Source organism: Hippocampus bargibanti, linkage group LG13 (assembly GCF_051943395.1).
Source record: "Hippocampus bargibanti isolate YZ-2025 linkage group LG13, ASM5194339v1, whole genome shotgun sequence".
Classification (NCBI taxonomy): Eukaryota; Metazoa; Chordata; class Actinopteri; order Syngnathiformes; family Syngnathidae; genus Hippocampus; species Hippocampus bargibanti.
Genome location: NC_142746.1, coordinates 307256 through 328587, shown reverse-complemented (window position 1 = coordinate 328587; position 21332 = coordinate 307256). Strand labels below are relative to the sequence as shown.

Genomic DNA, 21332 nt, shown 5'->3' with positions numbered 1-21332 from the left:
AATGTAGGCCATTTTGGTGTGTCTCATTTTCACAGCAAAGTCGGCCATTTTGACGCATCTCAAGTTCAAAGCAAACTCGGCCATTTTGGCGTGTCTCAAATTAAAAACAAAGTCGGCCATTTGTGTGTCAAGTTCAAAGCAAAGTCGGCCATTTTGGTTTGATTCAGCCTTTGTAGCCAAATTGCAGGGCTCAAATTTTGACAAACAACAAATTTGTTGTAATGAAGCAGCAAAAAAAAAAAAAGTACGATTGAAAATTGCCACCCCAGAGGCCATTTGACGGAATTGGAAAGAAATGGGATTTATCCCCTTTGGCATCCATTTTCAACTCCATTTTTGAAATGCAAATTTGACACCATGGAAATGAAATATCCCAACGGAGCCAAGTTGGCCTGAAGTGTGGCGGCTCAAAAGAAGTTTAGTGGCATTTATGCTCCGATTATTTATTTATTTGTTTTTCCTCTCGACGGCGTGTGTATTAATCGTCCCGGCGGTTCATTTTAGGGAAACGATGACACCATCGTGTCTATTTCTGGCAAAAAAAAACATAATACAGCTAAAACAAATTGTCAACGTTTTCGCAGCTCGGATGGCGGACTTAATGACGATGGCTGCTTCCAGCGGGACTTTTGCCACTCAGGGGGCGTGGCCTCATTTGACCCAACCTCCCAAGTAACATCAAAGAGCTGAGATAGCGCTCGCCGTATAATGACAAACAAAGCGCGAACCAGCTGCCTCATGAAAGCATTCCGAAAGGAAAAAAAATGTCTCACATCTCCTTTCCGCTTCAATTCCAAGCCGCGACAGTTCCACAATCGCATGATTGTTTGAGTTGGCAAGACTGGTTACATACATTTAGCATGTTGATTCGTGGCTAAATTTCTCTGATTGTGTGGTATAAGGGATAACAATGTCAACGCTAGCTATTTCGTTCACGATTTCACAGGATTCATTTTCCATTCGCTAACAACAAACGACTTTCATGCTCCAGAGCAATGTTCCCTCTAAGCACATACTCGGCGCACAAGAACATCGACGGAGCGCACATTTTGCAATGTAACTCAATGAGTGACAGGTGTCCAGCCAATAATGGCGTCCAGTTCACGTACGCTACGCGGCCAATCGGAGCAGAACGGCGCGAATGTGCCCCGCTGATACGCGCCGTCCATTTGCGGCCACAGCGTACACATCTGAAGTTGCTCACAGTGGTCCTCAGTGTGCGCAGGGAGCTTGTGTGTCTGCTCAGACACATGAACAATTAGAGGGAACTTTGCTCCAGACCCATATCATTTAGGAATTAACTAGCTAGCTATCTAGCTAACTCACTAGCTGGCTATCTAGCTAGCTACCTCGCGAGCTATCTATTTGGTATCTATTAAAATTTCTATTCCCTCTGGTTCCCTCCTTCCTCCCTCCACCTCTGTGTGCCCACCCCCTGCCCGTCCTAGCATGATGGGGGACAGAGCTTTCAGCTGCCCCCAAACTCTGGAACTCACTTCCTTTGTCACATGGATTCTCTTCCCACCTTCAAATCCCATCTCAAAAGCCACCTATTTAAAATAGAATGTTCTGTGTAGCTCTCGCTTGTTTCTATTTATAATTGTATTGTCTATTCTATTGTATTGTTCTATTTATGATTGCATTTTATTTATTATAATACCTCTGCTTGTCTGTGACTGTAAAGTGTCCTTGAGAGCTTTGAAAGGCGCTTAAAATAAAATGTATTATTATTTTTATTAGTATTATTATTAGTTGTCTAGCTAGCTGGCTCGCTAACTAGCCTAGAAAGCTATCTATCTATTAGCTGACTAGCTATATAGTATCTATTAGCTATATAATAGTTAGCAAGCTAGCTTTCTATCTATTGGAGTTATTCCGGGTTGAATGAACGCTGGCGTGTGTGGCTGCCGTTGCTCACCCACAGAAAAACGTATCCTGTGATTGTAAATTGACCTAGATAGTTTTGAAAGGTTATTATTATTATTATTATTATTATTATTATCTTTGCGCAATGACGGTGATTGGCAGCCACGTTTAATTCCGACAACGTGTGTCACGTTTTGTTTACTTCGTAAATGCTAGCTGGCATGCTAGGTAGCTAGCTAGAATGAAAGGGCTTCGTTGAATCGACTGTGTTCTTTTCAAAGTGGCGCTTAACGACAATGGCATTCACGACTCTCAAACGGAGTCATCGGCATATTCCGGCGGAATGTCGATGGCGGCGCGATACCTCATGAGCGGAATTCTCGTTAGGCTAAATTTTAGCCGTCGGGTATCAAATGACTCGGTGTTACCAAGGGTGTTCTTTTTTATTGTCGCCAGTTAACAAGTCGCATTTAAGTGGCTTTCATTTGAAATGCTAAAATGGCCCTCTCGCCCGCCCCGTGCCGACCTCACAATTATCCCCCCTTCCCCTCGGTTCTCTATTGTGTATTATTTTAATCCACGTTGCGTTTCTCTGCTCGTTTTCTTCTTCCTTCTGCTGACGGGGGCGGGCATATTTCCAAGTTCCATCCAGCAGGTGCAACCCCCCCCCCCACCCTCTTCTCTCTCTCTCTCTCGCTCGCTCACTCACCCACTTCCTCCCTCTCTCCCTCCTTGCGTCCTCCCTCTTCTCACTCGTCCGCTGCCTCTTCAGGCGGCAACCGCGTGTCTGCTCGCCCGCATCTCGGCCATCGGACCGGATGACGGATCCATTTTGGGGAATCTCCAGACTGGATTATTATTGTTCTTTTTTTGGGGGTGGAAATTTGGTCCGTTTGGGTATGCTCCCACCAGGGAGGGAAATGCCATCCCAAAGCCGCTTGCGGAAAGGAAACGGAATCATGCGTTGCTTGAGCAGAATAATCCCACTCTGTGATAGCGCCGCGTGACAACACCCCCCCCCCCTCCACCCTCCGCCTCCCCCCTTTCCGTTCTGCTTCTGCACTCTGAATTGTTGCTTTTGTGCATGGGGATGAGCGACGGAATCAAGAGGCTTCAAAGAAGAAGAAGAAATAACAGCCAAGCGGGAATTCTCACATTTTCCGAGTCTGTCGGGAAAGAGAATTTGGATGCGGGGCGAGGGAGGGGGGACCTGAAATTGCCGGATCATCTGGCATCTGCATGGGAATTTGATATTTTCCTGCGCGCACACGCCGGGACGTGGTGAGGCGTTCTTGTGCATGCTAAGTAGGAACTGGATTTGGGATATATGATTATTTTTTGCCGCAATCTCCGGCGCGGATACGGAATCTTCCCACCCTGCTTTCTTTCCCGTCCGCTCTCAAGTTGGGACTCGGTCGGAAATCGGAAGCGATTGTCGGCGCCGACCCCCCCATGCGCGTTCGCTTCCCCGCGTGCGGATTACCGGCGCATCCGGTCCGGAACGTTTGCCTCACATGCCGAGCGCAGGATTAAGCCCCAATGAGCCGTAAAGAAGGGGCGGGAAGGATGAGCGAGTGTTCCGGGGCCACCTCGGTGATCCTGGAGGAACCTGAGCCGACGGGGACCTCGGCGGTCCGACGCGAGGGCCCGATCCGGGATCGGGGCCCTTTGGGGTGCCCCCTTTGGCCCCGTCAGCAGACCTGGCTCTGCATGGTTCCGCTCCTGATCGGATTCATCGGGTTGGCTTTGAGCCTGATGCTCCTCAAGTGGATTGTGGTGGGCACCGTGCGGGATTACGTCCCGACGGATCTGGTGGATGCCAACCGGATGGGTCAGGATCCCATTTTCCTCTCCAAGCCGAGCGGGATTCCCAAAGGACCCGAGACCACCGCCGCCGCGACTGCCACCGCCACCCCAACACCGGACCACAGGCCGAAAACCTTCACTACTGGGAGAGGTAGAACTCGATCTACCGTGACCACCACGGCAAACCCCAGACCGGGCGGGGCCTCGGGGACCCTGGCCACTCCCCGGAAACACGCCGATCGCAACGGACGTGTCGAAGTGGGATTTACCGCGCCTCCTCGGACCAATCCCAGAACTTCCACGCCGTCTCCGTCCAATCCTACCGTTCTCCACGACTCCACGCAGATCTGGACTTCGGAACATACCACCGCGGGGGTCACCTCCACCACCGCCGCCGCCCCCCACCAGCGTGGACGCCACAAAACGCGTAAGTCCAGCTGGTTACGCCACAGTTTCTCTGGGAACTTCCTGGTTGCCATCTTGGCATAGTCTAGCACCCCTGAGTGCACAGTTCTGCTCAGCCCCTGTCATGAAACATCTTGGTTGTCACCTCAGCCCCCAGGTGCCTTCCTCGCATTGTCTAACCCACTGAATTGTCGGGGCGATATTGTCTGTAAGCCACAGAATTGTCGGGGGGATGTTGTCTGTAACCCGCAGAATCTTCATGGCATCGTCATGGTGATTAGTCTAGTGCCATAACGAATGACCCCCGCAGCCCCTCCCTGAATTTACAGTCCTGCCCATCCCCCTTCATTAAACATCCTGGTTGTCCTCCTCAGATAAATTAGCGACCCAGTTGCGCTGTCATTCCAAAAAGTTGGAGGTCCTGACACATTGAGGGATTTCACTTTTATTTTGAAATTTAAGGCTAAATGAACTTCTCAGGTGACTTCCTGTGATTTTCCAGGACCTTGGCAGGAAAGAAGTTGCTGAGTTAGTCTTGTGCTCTCAGGTCTTTCATGTCTCTCTGAAGACCGAGTTCATGAGCGATGGGTTGAACGAGACCCACGTTGAGGAGGCGGCATCGTCTATCCCGTGAGCCCTCCAACCCCCCTCGGGGCCTTTGCTTCCCTCCATCAACTTGAGTCGTGTCCAGCTTTGCTCGTTGATCTGACGGATGGCGAGTGGCCATTTTTCTTCTTCTTCTTCTCGTCTCGCTTTGGGACATTCAAGGCGCGGACCTGGTCCGGTTGCGATCGATAACATTGACAATCGCCTCCAGGCCACCTGAAGCCCCCCGCCCCAATCTTGTTTGGATGTTTACACTGGGCGCTGGAGGCTTAGCATGACGTGCTAACAAATGAGCGCTTGGGAAACCCAATCGGCAAAATAGTCTGCGGCCATTTTGGACTGGGAAGAATTTGGGAACTGTGCTTTGATTTTCACTGGAGTTTTAGAAAATCAAGCCCGGACTTGAGTCTTGAAAGTATGCCGGGACCCCTCCCACACTCAAAAAAACCCGCTTTTGATGTGCTTTATTGCTCCGAATAATTTGATTGCGCCCACGCTGGCGTCTGCATTGTTGATCGTCTCTTAACGAAATGACCTTGAGAGTTTTGAAAGGCGCTGATCAGTGAAATGTATTATTATCATTTGCTGGCTATTTGCTATCTATTAGCTATCTGGCTTGCTAGCTATTTAGGTCGCTATCTATTAGCTATGTAACTGGCTAGCTATCTAGCTAGGTATCGATTGGCTATCTAGCTAGCTTTCTATCTATTTCAGTTATTTGCGGGTTGAGTGAACGCTGGTGCGTGTGGCGGCCGCTGCTCACCTGCAGAAAAACTGATCCTGTGACTGTAAATTGACCTTGAGAGTTTTGAAAGCCGCTGATAAGTGAAATGTATTATTATTATTATTATTATTATTGTCATTACTTGAGTCCGCCAACAGGCCACTTGCGGAACTGCAAGCGTCATGAGGCTTTTTGTTGTTGCAAAAGCGGATGCGCATTTATTGATTAAGCTCCGGGAATGTATAAAGGTGATCATTTGTTGCGTATTCAAATCAGTTCTCATCATCAAAGGCGTCATTGAGAAGAAAGATGTTTTTCATAAATGACGGGCGCCGCTTCCTCCTCATCCGGTTTGGTCTGAAATCTTGTTATGTACACTTGCTATTGATCGGCATCGCTCCGGCGATCGATGACGGGGCTGATGCCACAAACAATTCATCCCGCGTGATAAATGTCTCCCTGCTTTCATCGCCCCCTGATTGGACGCTCTGAGGTAGCAGATCAAGGAATGTCGCATTTGGTTGTCGTCATTAGGAATTTACAGAAAGCTAAACGATGACTCGTAATTTGGGAAGCTAATACATCAGTGTGACGCCTGTCTACATGTGTTGCTTCACCGTTTGTGTTCAATTAGCCACTCGTAAAACAAAACAAGGCATTTGTACTTGCTAGCTAACAATACTTTGGGAAGCGAATTCATTATTATGACACCTGTCTACATGTGTTGCTTCGCAGTTTGTGTTCAAGTAGCCATTCGTAAAAACAAACGAGGGATTCATACTAGCTAGCTAACAATAACTGTAAACTGATTCATCGTAGAATACATTTTTGTGAGTATGATGTCTGTCTGCATGTGTTGCACGACCGTTTGTGTTCAATTAGCCATTTGTAAAAAAAATGAGGGACTCTTATTTGCTAGCTAACAATAACTCGGTCAACTGATTCATCGTAGAATACATTTTTGTGAGTATGATGTCTGTCTACAAGGTTCGCTTTGCCGTTTGTGTTCAAGTTAGCATTTGTAAAACAAAACGAGGGACTCGTGGGATTAAGTTCATCCTGTCTATTTGACATCTAATTTTAAAACGATCTTTTTCTTACAGGCAGTGTTTTTTTAGGTGTTCAATTACCTGACATGTTTCGGCATATACTTCCGCCTTTGTCTTAGTGTAAAAAAAATAATTGTAAAAAAGTGTAAACAAATCAATTAAAACGAGGGACTCGTACTTGCTAGCTAACAATAACTCGGTAAACCGCTTCATCGTAGAATAAATGCCTGTGAGTATGTCTGTCGACATGTGTTGAATCACCGTTTGTGTTCAAGTAGCCAATCCTGTATTTCTCTCATTGGTACATCCCGTTTTGTTGTTGTTGACGCAAAGAGAGCAATTTTTGGGGCAGCGTCTGCATTAGACATCAATCAAGTTACTGAGACGAGATGAAGAGGTCATCATTGATTCACTTGATACTTGATGACGACTGTGTGGATTTAGTTATCGTCGCACTTGACGATGAGAAGCATGATGAGCATAACTACTTGCTATTTCTTCTTCGCGCATGTGGGTAAAACGTAGCTTGATTCGCGTCTACGATAAGAATTCCAAGGCGCGCCTTACAACTTTGTCCTAATTACAGGTAACATCCGACTTACGACCGGCTCAACTTAAGACCTCCTGACCCTATTTTTAACATTTTATTTCTATGCCTGCCACCGCAACGCGTACACCAACTCTCACTCTCGCACAGCAATCGACCGTGTGATGGAACCGCAGGGGGTGATGGAGTGGGGGGGGGGTCTCTATTCAACATTTTGAATGGATTTCAACTTGCAGCCATTTCGACCGACGACCATTTGGTCGGAACGGAACTCGGTCGTAGGTCGGATGTAACCTGTACGTTGTCGACGATCACCCAGTTAGCACGTTTCATTTATTTGGGTGGTTCTATTTGATCTTAGGTGTTTTCGAATGAGTTTGCGTTGTTTTGCAGGTTAGCCTAGCTAGCATCGGGCTAGCGTATATGCTTGCACATTTCCATCCAGCTCAAGGATAAGCTCTTTTTAATGAAAAAACTGTACAACTAATTAGAAAAAAACTGTACTAATTAGCTGACACGACACCGGACGCTAAATGGAAAAATTCTTGCACAAAAAGGTGTCATTTAAAAAATGTCGGCAAGGGGCTTTTGCCTTCTTTTGTGGGGCCGATAATGAAAAAATTCCAGAGATTCCGCCGCAGGATATATTTTGCACCCCGCCTTCCCCCTCCGAGATAATTAGAAAGAAGCGAACAAATGATATCATTTTTATTAGCGAGAGGAGAAACGGGAGCCATTCATCAACATCCTTTCAATTATTAATAAATCACGAAGGAGGTGGTGGCTTGTGCCACTTTTGGTGAGTGCCCGTGAAAACCATGAAGGTGGCTTGCTCGATCTCCTTGGGAAAATGTCCCTCCTCCTCCGCACTGGCAAGAAAAGTTGGGCTTTGAAAACGCTCTCTGGCTAGGCCGCTAACTTCCGTCGCCACCCACATGCCGCTTTGATTGGCCATCATTTTCGCATCAATGACCATTAAAGAGCAATGAATGAATGCATGCGGCGCTGCGCGATGTCCGCGTCGGCTCGGCTGGCTGCTTTCGACCAAGCCGCCATCTGGAGCTCCGCTCGCCCCGCGTAGACGGCCGGACGGACGCCAAGGTGGCAGACTTTGGCAACTTGATGAAGTTTGATTCTCTTTGGCGGGCCATATTTGACCCCCGGGCCTTGACTTGAACACCCGTGTACTCGCATGGATGACGACTGGTCCTGCTAAAAGGGGAACATCTTGGAAGCATTTCTTGACTGTATTGCAGTGGCTTCTTCTGTCCTCTGTGTCATATGCTAAGCTAACGTATGGGAAGAAGACATGACGCTGTATTTCACTTTGATTCATGACCCTGAAATGTCTCTCGGTGGGGGAGGCGGTTGGGGGGCGGCGATGAAATATTAACCAGGAGGAAGAGAAACATGGTCAATATCCAGAGAGGAGGTTGAATTATTCAACGCGGCCCTCTGACAAATTGTCCCAGAATGCCTTGCAAGCGCAAAGACAAGACGCTCAGATCATCTGCGTTTCCATACCCCCTCGCCCCCACCCCCCTTCGTGGACCTTCCTTGATTGCTTGGCAGCTTTCCATCTCCTCACTTGAACCGTTTAGTCGAGGGACGTGAGCTCCATGAGTTGCGAGATTGGATTGGATTGGATTGGATTTGCCTTTATTAGATGCTAATTTAAAAGCATCATGACCAGGTCCTATTTTAGATTCTTTTTTGTCCACATTTCATATATATAGTTATATATACAGTAAAGTCTGGTTATATGGATATGGGTTATATCGATAGTACTGCTTATTACGATACTATTTCTATGAACGCAAGGCGAAAATTTACATGCCGCAGGATCAGATATATCGATAGTCCGGTTCGAGCGATATCTTTTCCGACTCCCGAGAATATCGATATAACGAGACTTTAATATATATATATATATATATATATATATATATATATAAATCCTGCTTAGTCCGACTTGAACAAATATCCCTCGTAATCCCATAATTTATGACACAACGGCTGGAGATCTCATTTACAAAAGTACACGCATGCAGTACTGGGCCAGTACCGGAGCAATTACACATCAATAAATCTGCATCAGCAATTACAACTTGTCACTATACGTGATACTGCAAACACTTCAAAATAAAAGGAAATTTAAAATCATTTGTCCACAAAGTTTTATCAAGTCCACCAAGAATAGGCAATCTTTAACAAGATTTTACGCTAAATGACAAAATGTCAGTTTAATATAAGAAAAACAACAAGACGTTCACAAAACGAACTATTTGTTGAAAATAAAAGTAAACAAATCTTTTTCATTCTTGAGAATAGGCTTACCTACATGCGACAGCGAGTTGTCCTCTCTCTCCTTCAGCCATTGTGGGTTCAAAAAGCGAGTAGATGTACTTGGTTGTTCTGCTAAAGTTTCCGGGTCTGATCTGTTGTAGCTTGGTTGAGGTAAAGTGAGTATCCAATCACAGGACGCGTACGTCATGGATGAGTGCCTCTGTGCTGTCCTTTAGGCCAGCCCTCTCTAGCCACTGATAGGACTTCTTGAGATCAGCCACTTCTGCTATGGTTCGGTGGTACATCCCATGTAGGGGCTTTTCCTCCCATGATTGTCCCTCTTCCAGCACCTCATCCTCTGTTCCCCATTGTCTGAGACATTCTCTGAGTACATCATCCGTTGGAGCCTTCTCTTTGATGTATTCATGGAGCTTGGATGTTTCATCCTGGACAGTGGCTCTCACACTCACTAGTCCCCGGCCTCCTTCCTTACGGCTTGTGTACAGTCTCAGGGTGCTGGACTTGGGATGGAACCCTCCGTGCATGGTGAGGAGTTTTCGGGAGTGAGACCCCTTCAGTGTGGACCTTGCCCCTCTTAGATACCATCCGACGACATTTCTCCAGACCGAATGACATTCCGATGTCAATGTATATGTATATATGTGTGTGCTAACATTAGCATAGCTATTCCATGCCACACACAAAATGGCGTCGATATAGCAGTTTTTGGACCCTTTCAAAATTCTCAAGGTCACTTTTCAGTCACAAGATAAGTTTTTGTGTGAGTAAGCAGCGGCAGCCACACGCGCCAGCGTTCACTCAACCAGGAATAACTCAAATAGATTGAAAGTTGGCTAGCTAATAGATAGCCTATAAATAGCCAGCTAGCTATATAACTAACAGACAGCCAGCCAGATAGCAAATAGATCGCTAATAGATAGCTAATAGATAACAAATAGATAGTGTGCCTTCTCTGCTTTTGATAGCATGCAAACACGTTAGCAATGGCATCAAGGCCACTCGAACCTCAAAGGTTGTGCCGAATTGGTTAAGGATTCGTCCCGGCGGCAAACAAAGTGATTAGCCCTCAGAGCAATAATGCTGACGCAGCGTTTTCATTGAGACACACAAACGTAGCGGCAAGGAACAAAACGTTCTTCTCCTCCGTGCCAATATTTTCCAGTCAGCTTGTAACGTCGGCTGCGGGCATTTGGGAGTTTTGTGATGTCATTTTATGTTGTTGTTGTTGTTGTTGTTGTTGGAGGTTGAGAACGCTGCATTGCGGATATTCAAATACATTTAAAAAGATGGCGCAAACTGTGTGCTGCAATGTTGTCTAAATATAGTTTAATCTACAAAACTTTGGAAGTGCAGAATCTTCCGGTGTATAAGGCGCACCCTTGACACTAGATAAGGCGCACTTTCAATCCATACAAGTTTTCCAAATATAATATAAAAATAGTTTCTTCAGCCGTCATCTGTACTTTTTTGAAGGTTTTGCTTTGACGTTTGGCTTCTTATCCAAGAAACTTCGTCGAGAGCAGGGACCTATCATAGCAGAGTCCGGCACCGCCATGTCTGGACATTAAGGAGATATATATATATATATATATATATATATATATATATATATATATATATATATATATATATATATATATATATATATATATATATATATATATATATATATATGTGGGCCAAAACTACCAGTAAGACTTTAGTTTGCTGACAAAGTTTCTTGGATAAGAAGCGAAATGGCTGAAGAAACCTTTTCATCGATGGACCACTCCCGTACCACTGAGAGTTTACACTGACAAATATAAAAATAGGTTAAAAAAAATTCCAAATATAATATATAAATATTGACCTTTTCCAAATATAATACATAAATATACAATCATGTTCCAAATATAATTTATAAATATATGACCAATTTCCAAATACATAAATATTTTCAAAAACATCAAATATAATACAGAAATATGAGTTTTCCAAACATAAAATATAAATATATAAATATATAAAACATCTAAATATAGAAATACATAAAAAATCTAATACATAAATATATCAGTTTTCCAAATCAAATATATAAATAGCTAAATGTTTTCCAAATATAATATTTAAATATATCAGTTTTCCAAATGTATAAAAATATTAAAAAGTCAAATATATATATATATATATATATATATATATATATATATATGTATATATATATGTATATATGTATGTATATATATATATATATATATATATATATATATATATATATATATATATATATATATATATATATATATATATATATACATACATACATATATATATATATATATATATATATATATATATATATATATATATATATATATGTATGTATGTATGTATATATATATATATATATATATATATATATATAATATCAACGTTTTCCAAATATATAAATAGCTAAAGGTTTTCCAAGTATAATCTAAAAATAGAGTTTCCAAATATAATATATAAATATGTTTTCAAAATAATATATACATATATGAACATATTCCACATATATAAATATATTTTAAAAATTCTAATATAATACATATTTAGAAAACTTGTATCAATATAATACATAAATAGATAAATGTTTTCCAAATATATTATATAAATATATGGATGTTTTCCAAATGTATAAATATATAAAAAAGAACAAATAGAATACATAAATATCTGAAAGTTTTGCAAATATAATACATAAATACCATATGTATATTTCGTCTGTGTAAGCTCTCAGTGGTACAGGAGTGGTCCATCGATGAAAAGGTTTCTTCAGCCGTCATCTGTACTTTTTTGAAGGTGTCTATATATATATCCCTAATGTCCAGACATGGCGGCGCCGGACACTGCTATGATAGGTCCCTACTCTCAGGTTGGGGGGAGCAGAGGACCACTCCCTGCAGCCCCGCCGATTGTTCCTACATTCCTGACTAGCGACTGGCCAGTGGGGCAATCAGGCCAGGGCTGCAGGGAGTGGTCCTCTGCTCCCCCCAACCTGAGAGGAGGGACCTATCATAGCAGTGCCCGGCGCCGCCATGTCTGGACATTCGGGATGTATAAATAGGGCCGATACGACCAGTAAGACTTTAGTTCGCTGACGAAGCCTCTCGGATAGGAGGCGAAAGGTCCGAAACCTTCACAAAGTACAGATGACGGCTGAAGAAACCTTCTCATCGATGGATGTATATTTCCAAATATATATATATACACACAGTATAAAGGTTATTTGAATTCATCGTCAGTGGTCATAATTTGATTCAACTGCTTAGACGACACCATTATTATGAGTTGCGGTATGGTGGCCTGTGAGGTTCAAAAATAGTCTCAGGCAGGGAGATGTCCAGCATTTTTTTGGTCAAGAAATGTTTGTCAGCTTTGAGAGATTTTTGGTGACATCAGAGTGCCTAAAACGCCTGCTGATCAAGGGACAAAAAAAGATCCTTTCTTCCATTGTTTTCTACCCAATTAATTAAAAATGTCAATTGTCTTTTGCTCCTTTCTGTCAATCAAATGAAACTCAATCCTCTGGGCTGTCAATTGTCATGAAAAGTGTCATTCCATTTAGAAGAGGAATGTTCTAGATCATTCCAAAGAGGAAGAAATGTTTGCCGCCAGCAGAAATCGTCGTCACAGCCCATTAAAAAAAATCGATCATGGAAGCAAAAAAAAAACCTTCCGGGGCCTTCCGTAGGAGCCGAACTGGACCGTCGGCGCCCTCACCGCCATTCTTTGGGTGTGGCACCCCGCTCGCCCATCGATGAATCCCAGCGGGAGCCTTTCGGTGAGCCGTGTGATGGCGGCGACGACTCGCTCTCTCGCTCTCTCACTCTCTCGCTCTCTCGCTCTCTCGCTTTAGCTCCCCATTGCTATTTTTAGCTTCAAAGATGGTCACCAGCGTCTCTGTGGGAGGGCGGCTGGTTTTTCCGCGGCCCAAGCGCAGCAACAAAGGCGCGTTAGGGCGCTGGTCTTTATTTGAAAAAGTCACCATTAAACACCATGTTTGTTTTTTTATGCTCGGGTAGGACAAATATTGGAAATGGAGTTTAAAATGAGAGCATGCTCACCTTTTGTGGCGGCCGCGTGACTTCAAAAATTGGATTGGATTGGATTGGATTGGATTGGATTTGCCTTTATTAGTCTCGCAGTGAAAAATGTCACACCGGAGAGTCGTGCTGTCACTTAAAATGAAGAAATACTCATTGTAGCAAGGCTGGATCATCCGCGTCGCTTGAATTTTTAAGACATTACAACACTGGTGTTCAAGTCGAGGCCCGGGGGCCAAATCTGGCCCACCCCATCATTTTATTCGGTCCGCAAAAGCAAACCCAAATTGTGCAATGTTTTATGATCCTTTAGCAAGCATTTAGCATGATTTGTCAATGAAATCTCAAAGTATAAAAAATGACATTGTTCCTCCATCTTTCCATGTATGGCCAGTTAATTTCTGGGCCGCTCTTGAAAATGTCACTTTTCAAACTGGCCGACGTTGTGTATATTTTCAAGGTTGGCTTTGCTGCTTTGTCCATTTGTTTGTATGTGTCCCCATAACACTTTGTACAACCTACAATAGCAATTAGCCAGTTTGCGCTTGGCTTCAGTTTCCCCCTCCCCTTCAACAATGCTCCCTCCTCCGTGCCCATGGCCTTCATTTCCATGAACACGACACTCTGTCCGACTTGATTTGGCAGCAAATTGACGGATGGCCCAATTTGGGCTGCCACCGGCGTGCGCTTCGGGGCATTCGCACCATCTGGACAATAGTACGTTAGCATAGGTGGCTTCTATGCTAACCGTTTCACTCAATTTTGAAAGCGAAGCTACGCTTCAATATACAGGTAACATCCGATTTACGACCAGCTTGACTTACGACCACCCGTAATTACGACCACCAGCCCCGAATTTTAAAATTCAACGCCTGGCACCGCAAAGCTCTAGCAGGCTGGCAACGCGTAGGACAATTTTGGCCAGCGAGCCAGCATCTCACCATCGCACAGCAATCGACCGTGTGATGGCACCACAGGGGGGGAGTTTGCGTGTCATTTAGCCTCCGAATCGCGATTAAACATTTTGAATGGATTTCGACTTACGATCATTTCGACTTACAACCGTTTGGTCGGAACGAAACTCGGTCGTAACTCGGATGTTACCTGTACGTTGTCGACGATCACCCAGTTAGAACATTTCATTTATTTGGGTGGTTCTATTTGATCTTTTGTGAACAGATTTTCCAGATTAGCCTAGCTAGCATCTAGCTAGCGTGTATGCTTTCACATTTTCATCCAGCTCAAGAATAAGCTATTTTTAATGAAAACAAAATGCGCCGTTAGCTTGCCGTAGCATGATTTGTGACCTTCTGTTGCGAAGACATTGCCCGGTTAAATACTGCATGATTGTCAAATGGTGAATAGTTAATGAGCAACACGCCACACGCATGTCTTGTTGTCGGCAAGCCGGCGACCAAGTTCCTGTACGCTTTTCCACAACTGTGCGCGCAAGTTCAGAGGAGCTTCCCAGAGTGGTGGAACAATGACCTGAGGCTAACCTGCTTGTAACATGTTTGTAGCATGATGTTCATCACGTGCTAACTTGGATTGAAACAATGTTGAGATTGTATTTTAGGTATTACATAGCCTATGAGCATCGGCAGACTCTTAAAGAACCTTGTACGTACGTGGTGGAAGGAGCTTTTAGGAAATAGGAAGCCCAGCCTTCCCTCTCCCCTAGCCACTTCTTCCAGCTCTTCCTGGTGGATCCCGAAGCGTTGCCAGGCCAGATGAGTGTGTAGTCTGTCCATCCTGTCCTGGGTCCTTCTCCGTGTCTTCTGCCATTGCAGCAGAACACCTCACCAGGGAGGCGTCCAGGGGGCATCCTAATAAGATGCCGAGCCACCTCATCTGGCCGGGCTCGACTCTGAGCTTCTCACCTGAGGGTTGGGACGTAGACCGACCGGTAAATTGAGAGCTTGGCCTTTTGGCTCGGCTCCTTCTTGACCACGACAGATCTGGTGAAGTGTTTTGACCATGTCTCACCAAATAGTAGACCCTAGGGACTACCAAGGGCACGCTTGAGATACTATTTCCTGGGTATGCCGTGGGATCCCCCAAAAAGTGCTGGAAGAAGTGGCTAGGGGCTAGGGAAGTCTTGGCTTCTTTGCCCCCTATGACCGGTCCCAGTATAAATGGTTGAAAAGGGATGAATGGATGCACTTTTGCCGAACAATCCCACCCCCAATAGTCCTACACTAAACACAACCATAGTACAAACCCTAATCCCAAGAATACTCAATGTATGAGATGATCAAGTTTCGCTTAATTTTGGCAGATTTATTTCTTTTTGGTGGTACGCTGTGTGTTTTTTGAGGCAAATATGCCTTGGCTCAAAGGTTAGGAAACATTGCCCCCTTTTATTCACACCGCAACCCCTAAATCCAAGCAGAACCGCTACCCGCTAGCGTAAGCATATCCCATAAACCCCTAATCCTATCCCAAACCTGAACCCTCCTGACCCCGTCCTCCCAAATCCGCCGTGACGTCACCGGGATAGAAATCGACTCTAATTTAATCTGAGCCAGGATTACCCATGAGCTCTACCGCCGCCGCGTAAATCAAAGACATTTTTTTCGCCGATAAGCGCAACGCTACGTCGTTGAACGAGGCGAAAATTCCAAACGTGCGTCCGCTCGGCGTCTTTGGCATCGTAAGGCGACACCGAAGCGGCCTACACGCGACCTACTTCCAGTCATTTGTTCCCACGCCGGAAGGAATGATGATTTAATTACGGCAGCTTGCGTGCCGGGCTAGCGACTCCGGAGCAAAAAAAAATAAAAAAAATGACGGATTCGACGAGACGGCAGCGGAGGCTTTCCAGCTAATTCCGCTTTTGCACTTTCAGGGGCGTTCAGTGGGAATCATTAGCTAGCGTCATCGTGTAATCGGTGTCTCCTCCCTTCGTTTTGTTTCATCTCTTTTGGATCATTTTGTTTGTTTACGACTGGCGAGCAGCTAGCAGCTAGCTGCTAGCGTGGAAGAAAGCGTGTGAATATTCCAGATAACATATGACGTGTCAATCAAGTAGCACACGTAGCTAGATAGCTACATAGATAGCCAGCTAGGTAGATGGCTAGATAGATGGCGAGATAGCTAGACAGCTAGGTAGATGGCTAGATAGATAGCCGGCTAGGTAAATGGGTGGCTAGACAGATAGCCGGCTAGGTAGCTGGGTGGCTAGGTAGCTAGGCATGAGTAACCATATTCTAGTTTGATCAGTGTTACCCGCATATTTGCCACGAAGGACTTTTTCTTTGGAGTTATGTCCCTACTGTTGTGCCCACCACCATTTTCTCCCTCACTGGATTGTAAAGTTTTCTTTGTTTGATTATTTCAATCAAAAGTGTCCATTTTTTTTTTTTTGCCGCGGGCTTCGTTGTAATGACGGCTTCCTCTCGGTGCGGCCATTTTGAATTTGGGGAAACCATTAGAACGTTTCATCCCCTCCATATATGACATTGACGACCCATATAATTTAGGAATTACAGTTATAACTTGTTTACGAACTTAATTGGTTGCCAGAAAGTGTGTGTATGGAAAAAAGTGTATCTTCCAAACATTAATTTCCCATAAGAAACCATTAAAAATGAGAATAATCTGTTCCCATGCAGGTCCCCATAAATGATGATTTTCAACTAAATAAGCCTTAAAACTACACAGAATAGACCTTATTTTATGTATAACCAATGTGCTATTGTATATTTTATGAAAGAAATTTTATTGACCTTTGTGATGGTCGTTGATGTAGTTGCCTCTTGATGATATCCGAGTGAAGTTGCCGTACTTTCTCTGCGATAATACCCTCACTCACACTGTCCCCTACTATCTTCTTTTCATCAATCCAAATTAACAGAAGTTTTTCACCCTCTTCTATTGCCTGAAACCGTTGCTTAGACAACACAGAAACACCCTTAGCCACACGTAGCAATGGTGGACGTAGCATACCGGTACTGGGACGCTAAATCACACAAACACACACCTAGTTAGTGCTTTTCGGTGATCTCCTTTTTCTGCTCGACTGTAATCTTGTTTTGTGGCCTCTTCGGCTGAACACTAGCTTGTGGTATGGTCCCATAAAAGCAAAAGTACTCCACTCAATAGCAAACCGTGTCTGCACTCAAAAGGGTTGTGGAAAACTACGGCCGAAAACAAGTTGGTATGCCAAGATTATATGCTCGTGAATTTATTGTTGGTGAGGTGAAAAGTTCATGAGCTAAAGCGTTCGTAAACTGAGGTATCACTGTACCTCTTCAAGAGAGTCGAATGTTTTTAGCGCTGAATTGAACGTTTATGTGGACAAAGTCCCCGGCACTGGAGTGGACACATCTTTTTGCACATCGTCGGCCAGTGAATGAGTTAAAATGATCTTATTCCCGAGTTGGATGCCAATATGCTTACATACATGCTAGCTGGATGCTAGCTAGGCATGATATCGACCTCTTTACCATGACGATCATTATTTGTTCCGATCCGACGTATCACATCACAGCGAGGAAGAAAGGAAGACAAGATGTCTTCTTCCACTCCTCCGGACTTCATGAATGAGAGGAAGAAGAAGCTTACTTGGATTCAGGTTTCAGGCCATTAGCCCGACCCGAGAAAGATGAGAGGAAAGAGCCCGCAGGCCTGAGCGCCCATCCATTACGCTAGCCGTCCCTCCGTCCATCCGTCCATCCGTCCATCAATCCATCAATCCACCCACGCCTTCCAGGAGGACGGAGGCGGTATGCTAAATCACAGCTTAGCAGCCTCCTCTCGCGCGGCAACAGTTGCGGGAGGGAGGTGATGGAAGATGACGACGCGACGTGTGCTAACTCGAACGGGCGCTTGTCAAGCTAGTTTGATTATGAGGCAACAGAACAGCGCTTGGACACAATCAATCTCAATCAATCAATCAATCAAACTGGATTAATACATCATCACCCTATTTAATGTCACAAATGTTGGGTGTCTATTCTTGTCACCATACGTTGATACGTATCGTGATATTCTGATAGCGCAAACGATCATTGTTTTGATACCTTTTGATACCATGATTACTCGATTTCATGATCCATTGTTTTTTTTTTTGGATAACATTTAATATGGATGTACTTTGATGACATTCAGTGTATCAGCTATCTATCTATCTATCTATCTATCTATCTATCTATCTATCTATCTATCTATCTATCTATCTATCTATCTATCTATCTATCTATCTATCTGTCTGTCTGTCTGTCTGTCTGTCTGTCTGTCTGTCTGTCTGTCTGTCTGTCTGTCTGTCTGTCTGTCTGTCTGTCTGTCTGTCTGTCTGTCTGTCTGTCTGTCTTATTATTATTATGCAAACCATATTGCAGAATATCCGCAAGATATACGCTAAAAGTCGCTCCAAGCAATTAGCTTCCATTTTATGTATTTTGTTTTATTTTGACAAATGAGCAGATTCGCTGTCAACCACAATAACAGTCACAATTTTTGACTTACCATTTGAAAACCATTCATTCATTCATTCATTCATTCATTCATTCATTCATTCATTCATTCATTCATTCATTCGCTGCCATTCTTGAATTTATTCAGGAATTGAAAAGTGTGACGTGGAGCACCATTCCCGAATTTGTTCGGGCTTTGGTTTTTCTTGCCTGGGTGCCAATATAGCGCTGGTCAGACCTCCGCCCATGTTTTCCCTTCTAAGAGGAGGCAGCATTTGCCTTTTGTCCATGTTAGCGCTTTGTCACAACTTCAGATGTTGTTCAAGCGCGATAGAAATCAATATGGATGTATCGTATTGTATTTTGTCCGTCCGCCCCCATTTCAGCTCAGATAACTCCAGACCCATATCATTTAGGAATGACCTTTTTTTCAGATGAAAAGAGAACATGTAAGGTTTCTAAAACTGTCTTCAATGTTTCTGTCGTCCCAAAACTCAATATTGTGTGGGTCCTGAAATTCAAGTGACAATGACAAAAACCCTGGCACTGCAATAGACACATTTTTGCCAGTCAAGGAGTTAAACTTTAATAGGATCATCAAAACAGTAGCTAGCAGCAAAATAGCGACCTATCCTTTCCATCGATGAAAAGGTTTCTAATGGGTTTATTTTGATCGTTTGTCCCTGGTTCCTTGCTTCTACGGGCGTTGATGGCAGAGGATGGTTAAATCATCAGGAAGCACAGAACAGAAAGTTGGTTTAATCTTGAAGACAGCGGGGACATTGTGGGACGTCAGCGAAGGAAGGAAGGAAGGAGGCAGAGACGAGAGAGAGAGAGAGAGAGAGAGACGGACGCAATGGGAGAGCACAACAGTGTGTGACGTCATGTAGATGCAACATCATGTAAAGGAAGGCAGGATGTGACGTATCAGGAAGTACAAAACGTGCTTAAAGATTTTTGTATCGCAAATTACCCCAACAGTTTCTTCAGCCGTCATCTGTCCTTCGTTGAAAGTGTCGGACGTTTCGCTTCTTATCCAAGATGCTTCTTCAGCCAACTAAAGTCCTACTGGTAGTGTCGGCCCTATATATATATATATATATCCCTACTGTCCAGACATGGCGGTGCCGGACACTGCTTTGATAGGTCCCTGCGCTCAGGTTGGGGGGAGCAGAGGACTACTCCCTGCGGCTCCACTTATTGTTCCTACTATCCTGACTAACGACTGGCCTGATTGCCCCACTTGGACCGGTATCACCTCATCAGTATTCCTAATCCTATATTGCCTAAGCAGGCTATTGTACGAACGATCCAAATTGAACCTCACCCCACCATGTCGGTTTAATGAAGGATTTAGCTTTTTTTATGGAAAATAGCTTCTTTGACTCCCCTTTCAAAGCATCTATGTTCTTTCGCTAAGATTTTAACCTCATCGTCGTCAAATGAGTGGTTGCTACCTTTTAGGTGCACATGTACTGCCCATTGAGGCTCACTAGTATTATTCCTGCCATGTTGATTTTTGAGAATATGTTGAGTCTCCCCAATGTACTGCTCTTTACAATTTTCATTCTTACAATGTGTTGAATGAACGACATCACTTTGTTTTTCATTTGTCAGCCTATCTTTTAGATGCACTCATTTTTGCCATAAAGTGTTTATCGGTTTGAAATAAGGAGGAATTTTGTGTTGCCAAAGGACTCTTTGTAGTTTTTCCGAAACTCCTGCTGTCCTTTCCATCTTGTGATTTTGCGTCGACGTGTGGTCGAGGGCTTGACGCTCAGCACATTGTTTGCCACACCAGAGAAGCAGAATGGATGCTGCATTGTTTGCCCCGACGCTAATGCGTCACATGGCGCCTCGCGGCCAATGTGTGTGTATCATAAGCAGGTCACGATTTAAACACACCCGCGCGCAGTATTTATATGCCCTCCTCGTCATGTGAATAGGACGTAAGAGGCTTAAGCAGCGCGGCCACTTGCCACAGCCGAGCCCGCCCGCATGGGCCACACAAGAAGCACATCTGTTGCTCGCTCCTCGCTCACTTGCTCATCTGGATTCAACTCCAACACGCGGCGGATATCAAAGTCATTGAAATATATAGACAATAACCAAATACAGTGAGACCAACTGAATTGCTTCCCAGAAAGTGTGTAAAGCCAAAAGTATGTCTGCCAAACATTAATTTCCCATAAGAAACCATTAAAATGAGAACAATCTGTTCCCAGGTCCCCATAAAACTTCATTTTCGACTGAATAAGCCATTAAAACTACACAAAATAGACCATATTTTACGGATAATAAATATGCTATTGTATTGTAATGAAAGAAATGAACTGTATTGTGTAATAAAGTCGTTTTATTGACCTTTGTGATGACAGTTTTCAATGGATGGTAGCGATGGTTGACTTGGCGCAATGGTACTCGGAATAATATCAATAATACTAATAATATGGAACTGTATAGTGCCACTTAGCAGTTTTTTTGACAACGATACTAGTGCAGCGTGTTCTACCGGAAACAAATTCCTTGTGTGTCCTACAT

The 21332-nt window shown here is 44.0% G+C and overlaps 1 protein-coding gene across 1 annotated transcript in view; it reads left to right on the top strand.

The window, feature by feature from the left end:
• The first annotated feature begins 2636 nt into the window (after nt 1–2636).
• The window catches only part of nrg3a (neuregulin 3a), a 178264-nt gene continuing 159568 nt past the window's right edge, over nt 2637–21332 (top strand). Inside the window, exon 1 of the mRNA XM_089012446.1 lies at nt 2637–4099. Within this exon, the coding sequence (XP_088868572.1) occupies nt 3406–4099 (694 nt within the window). The 5' untranslated portion in view covers nt 2637–3405. The remainder of the gene's footprint in view (nt 4100–21332) is intronic.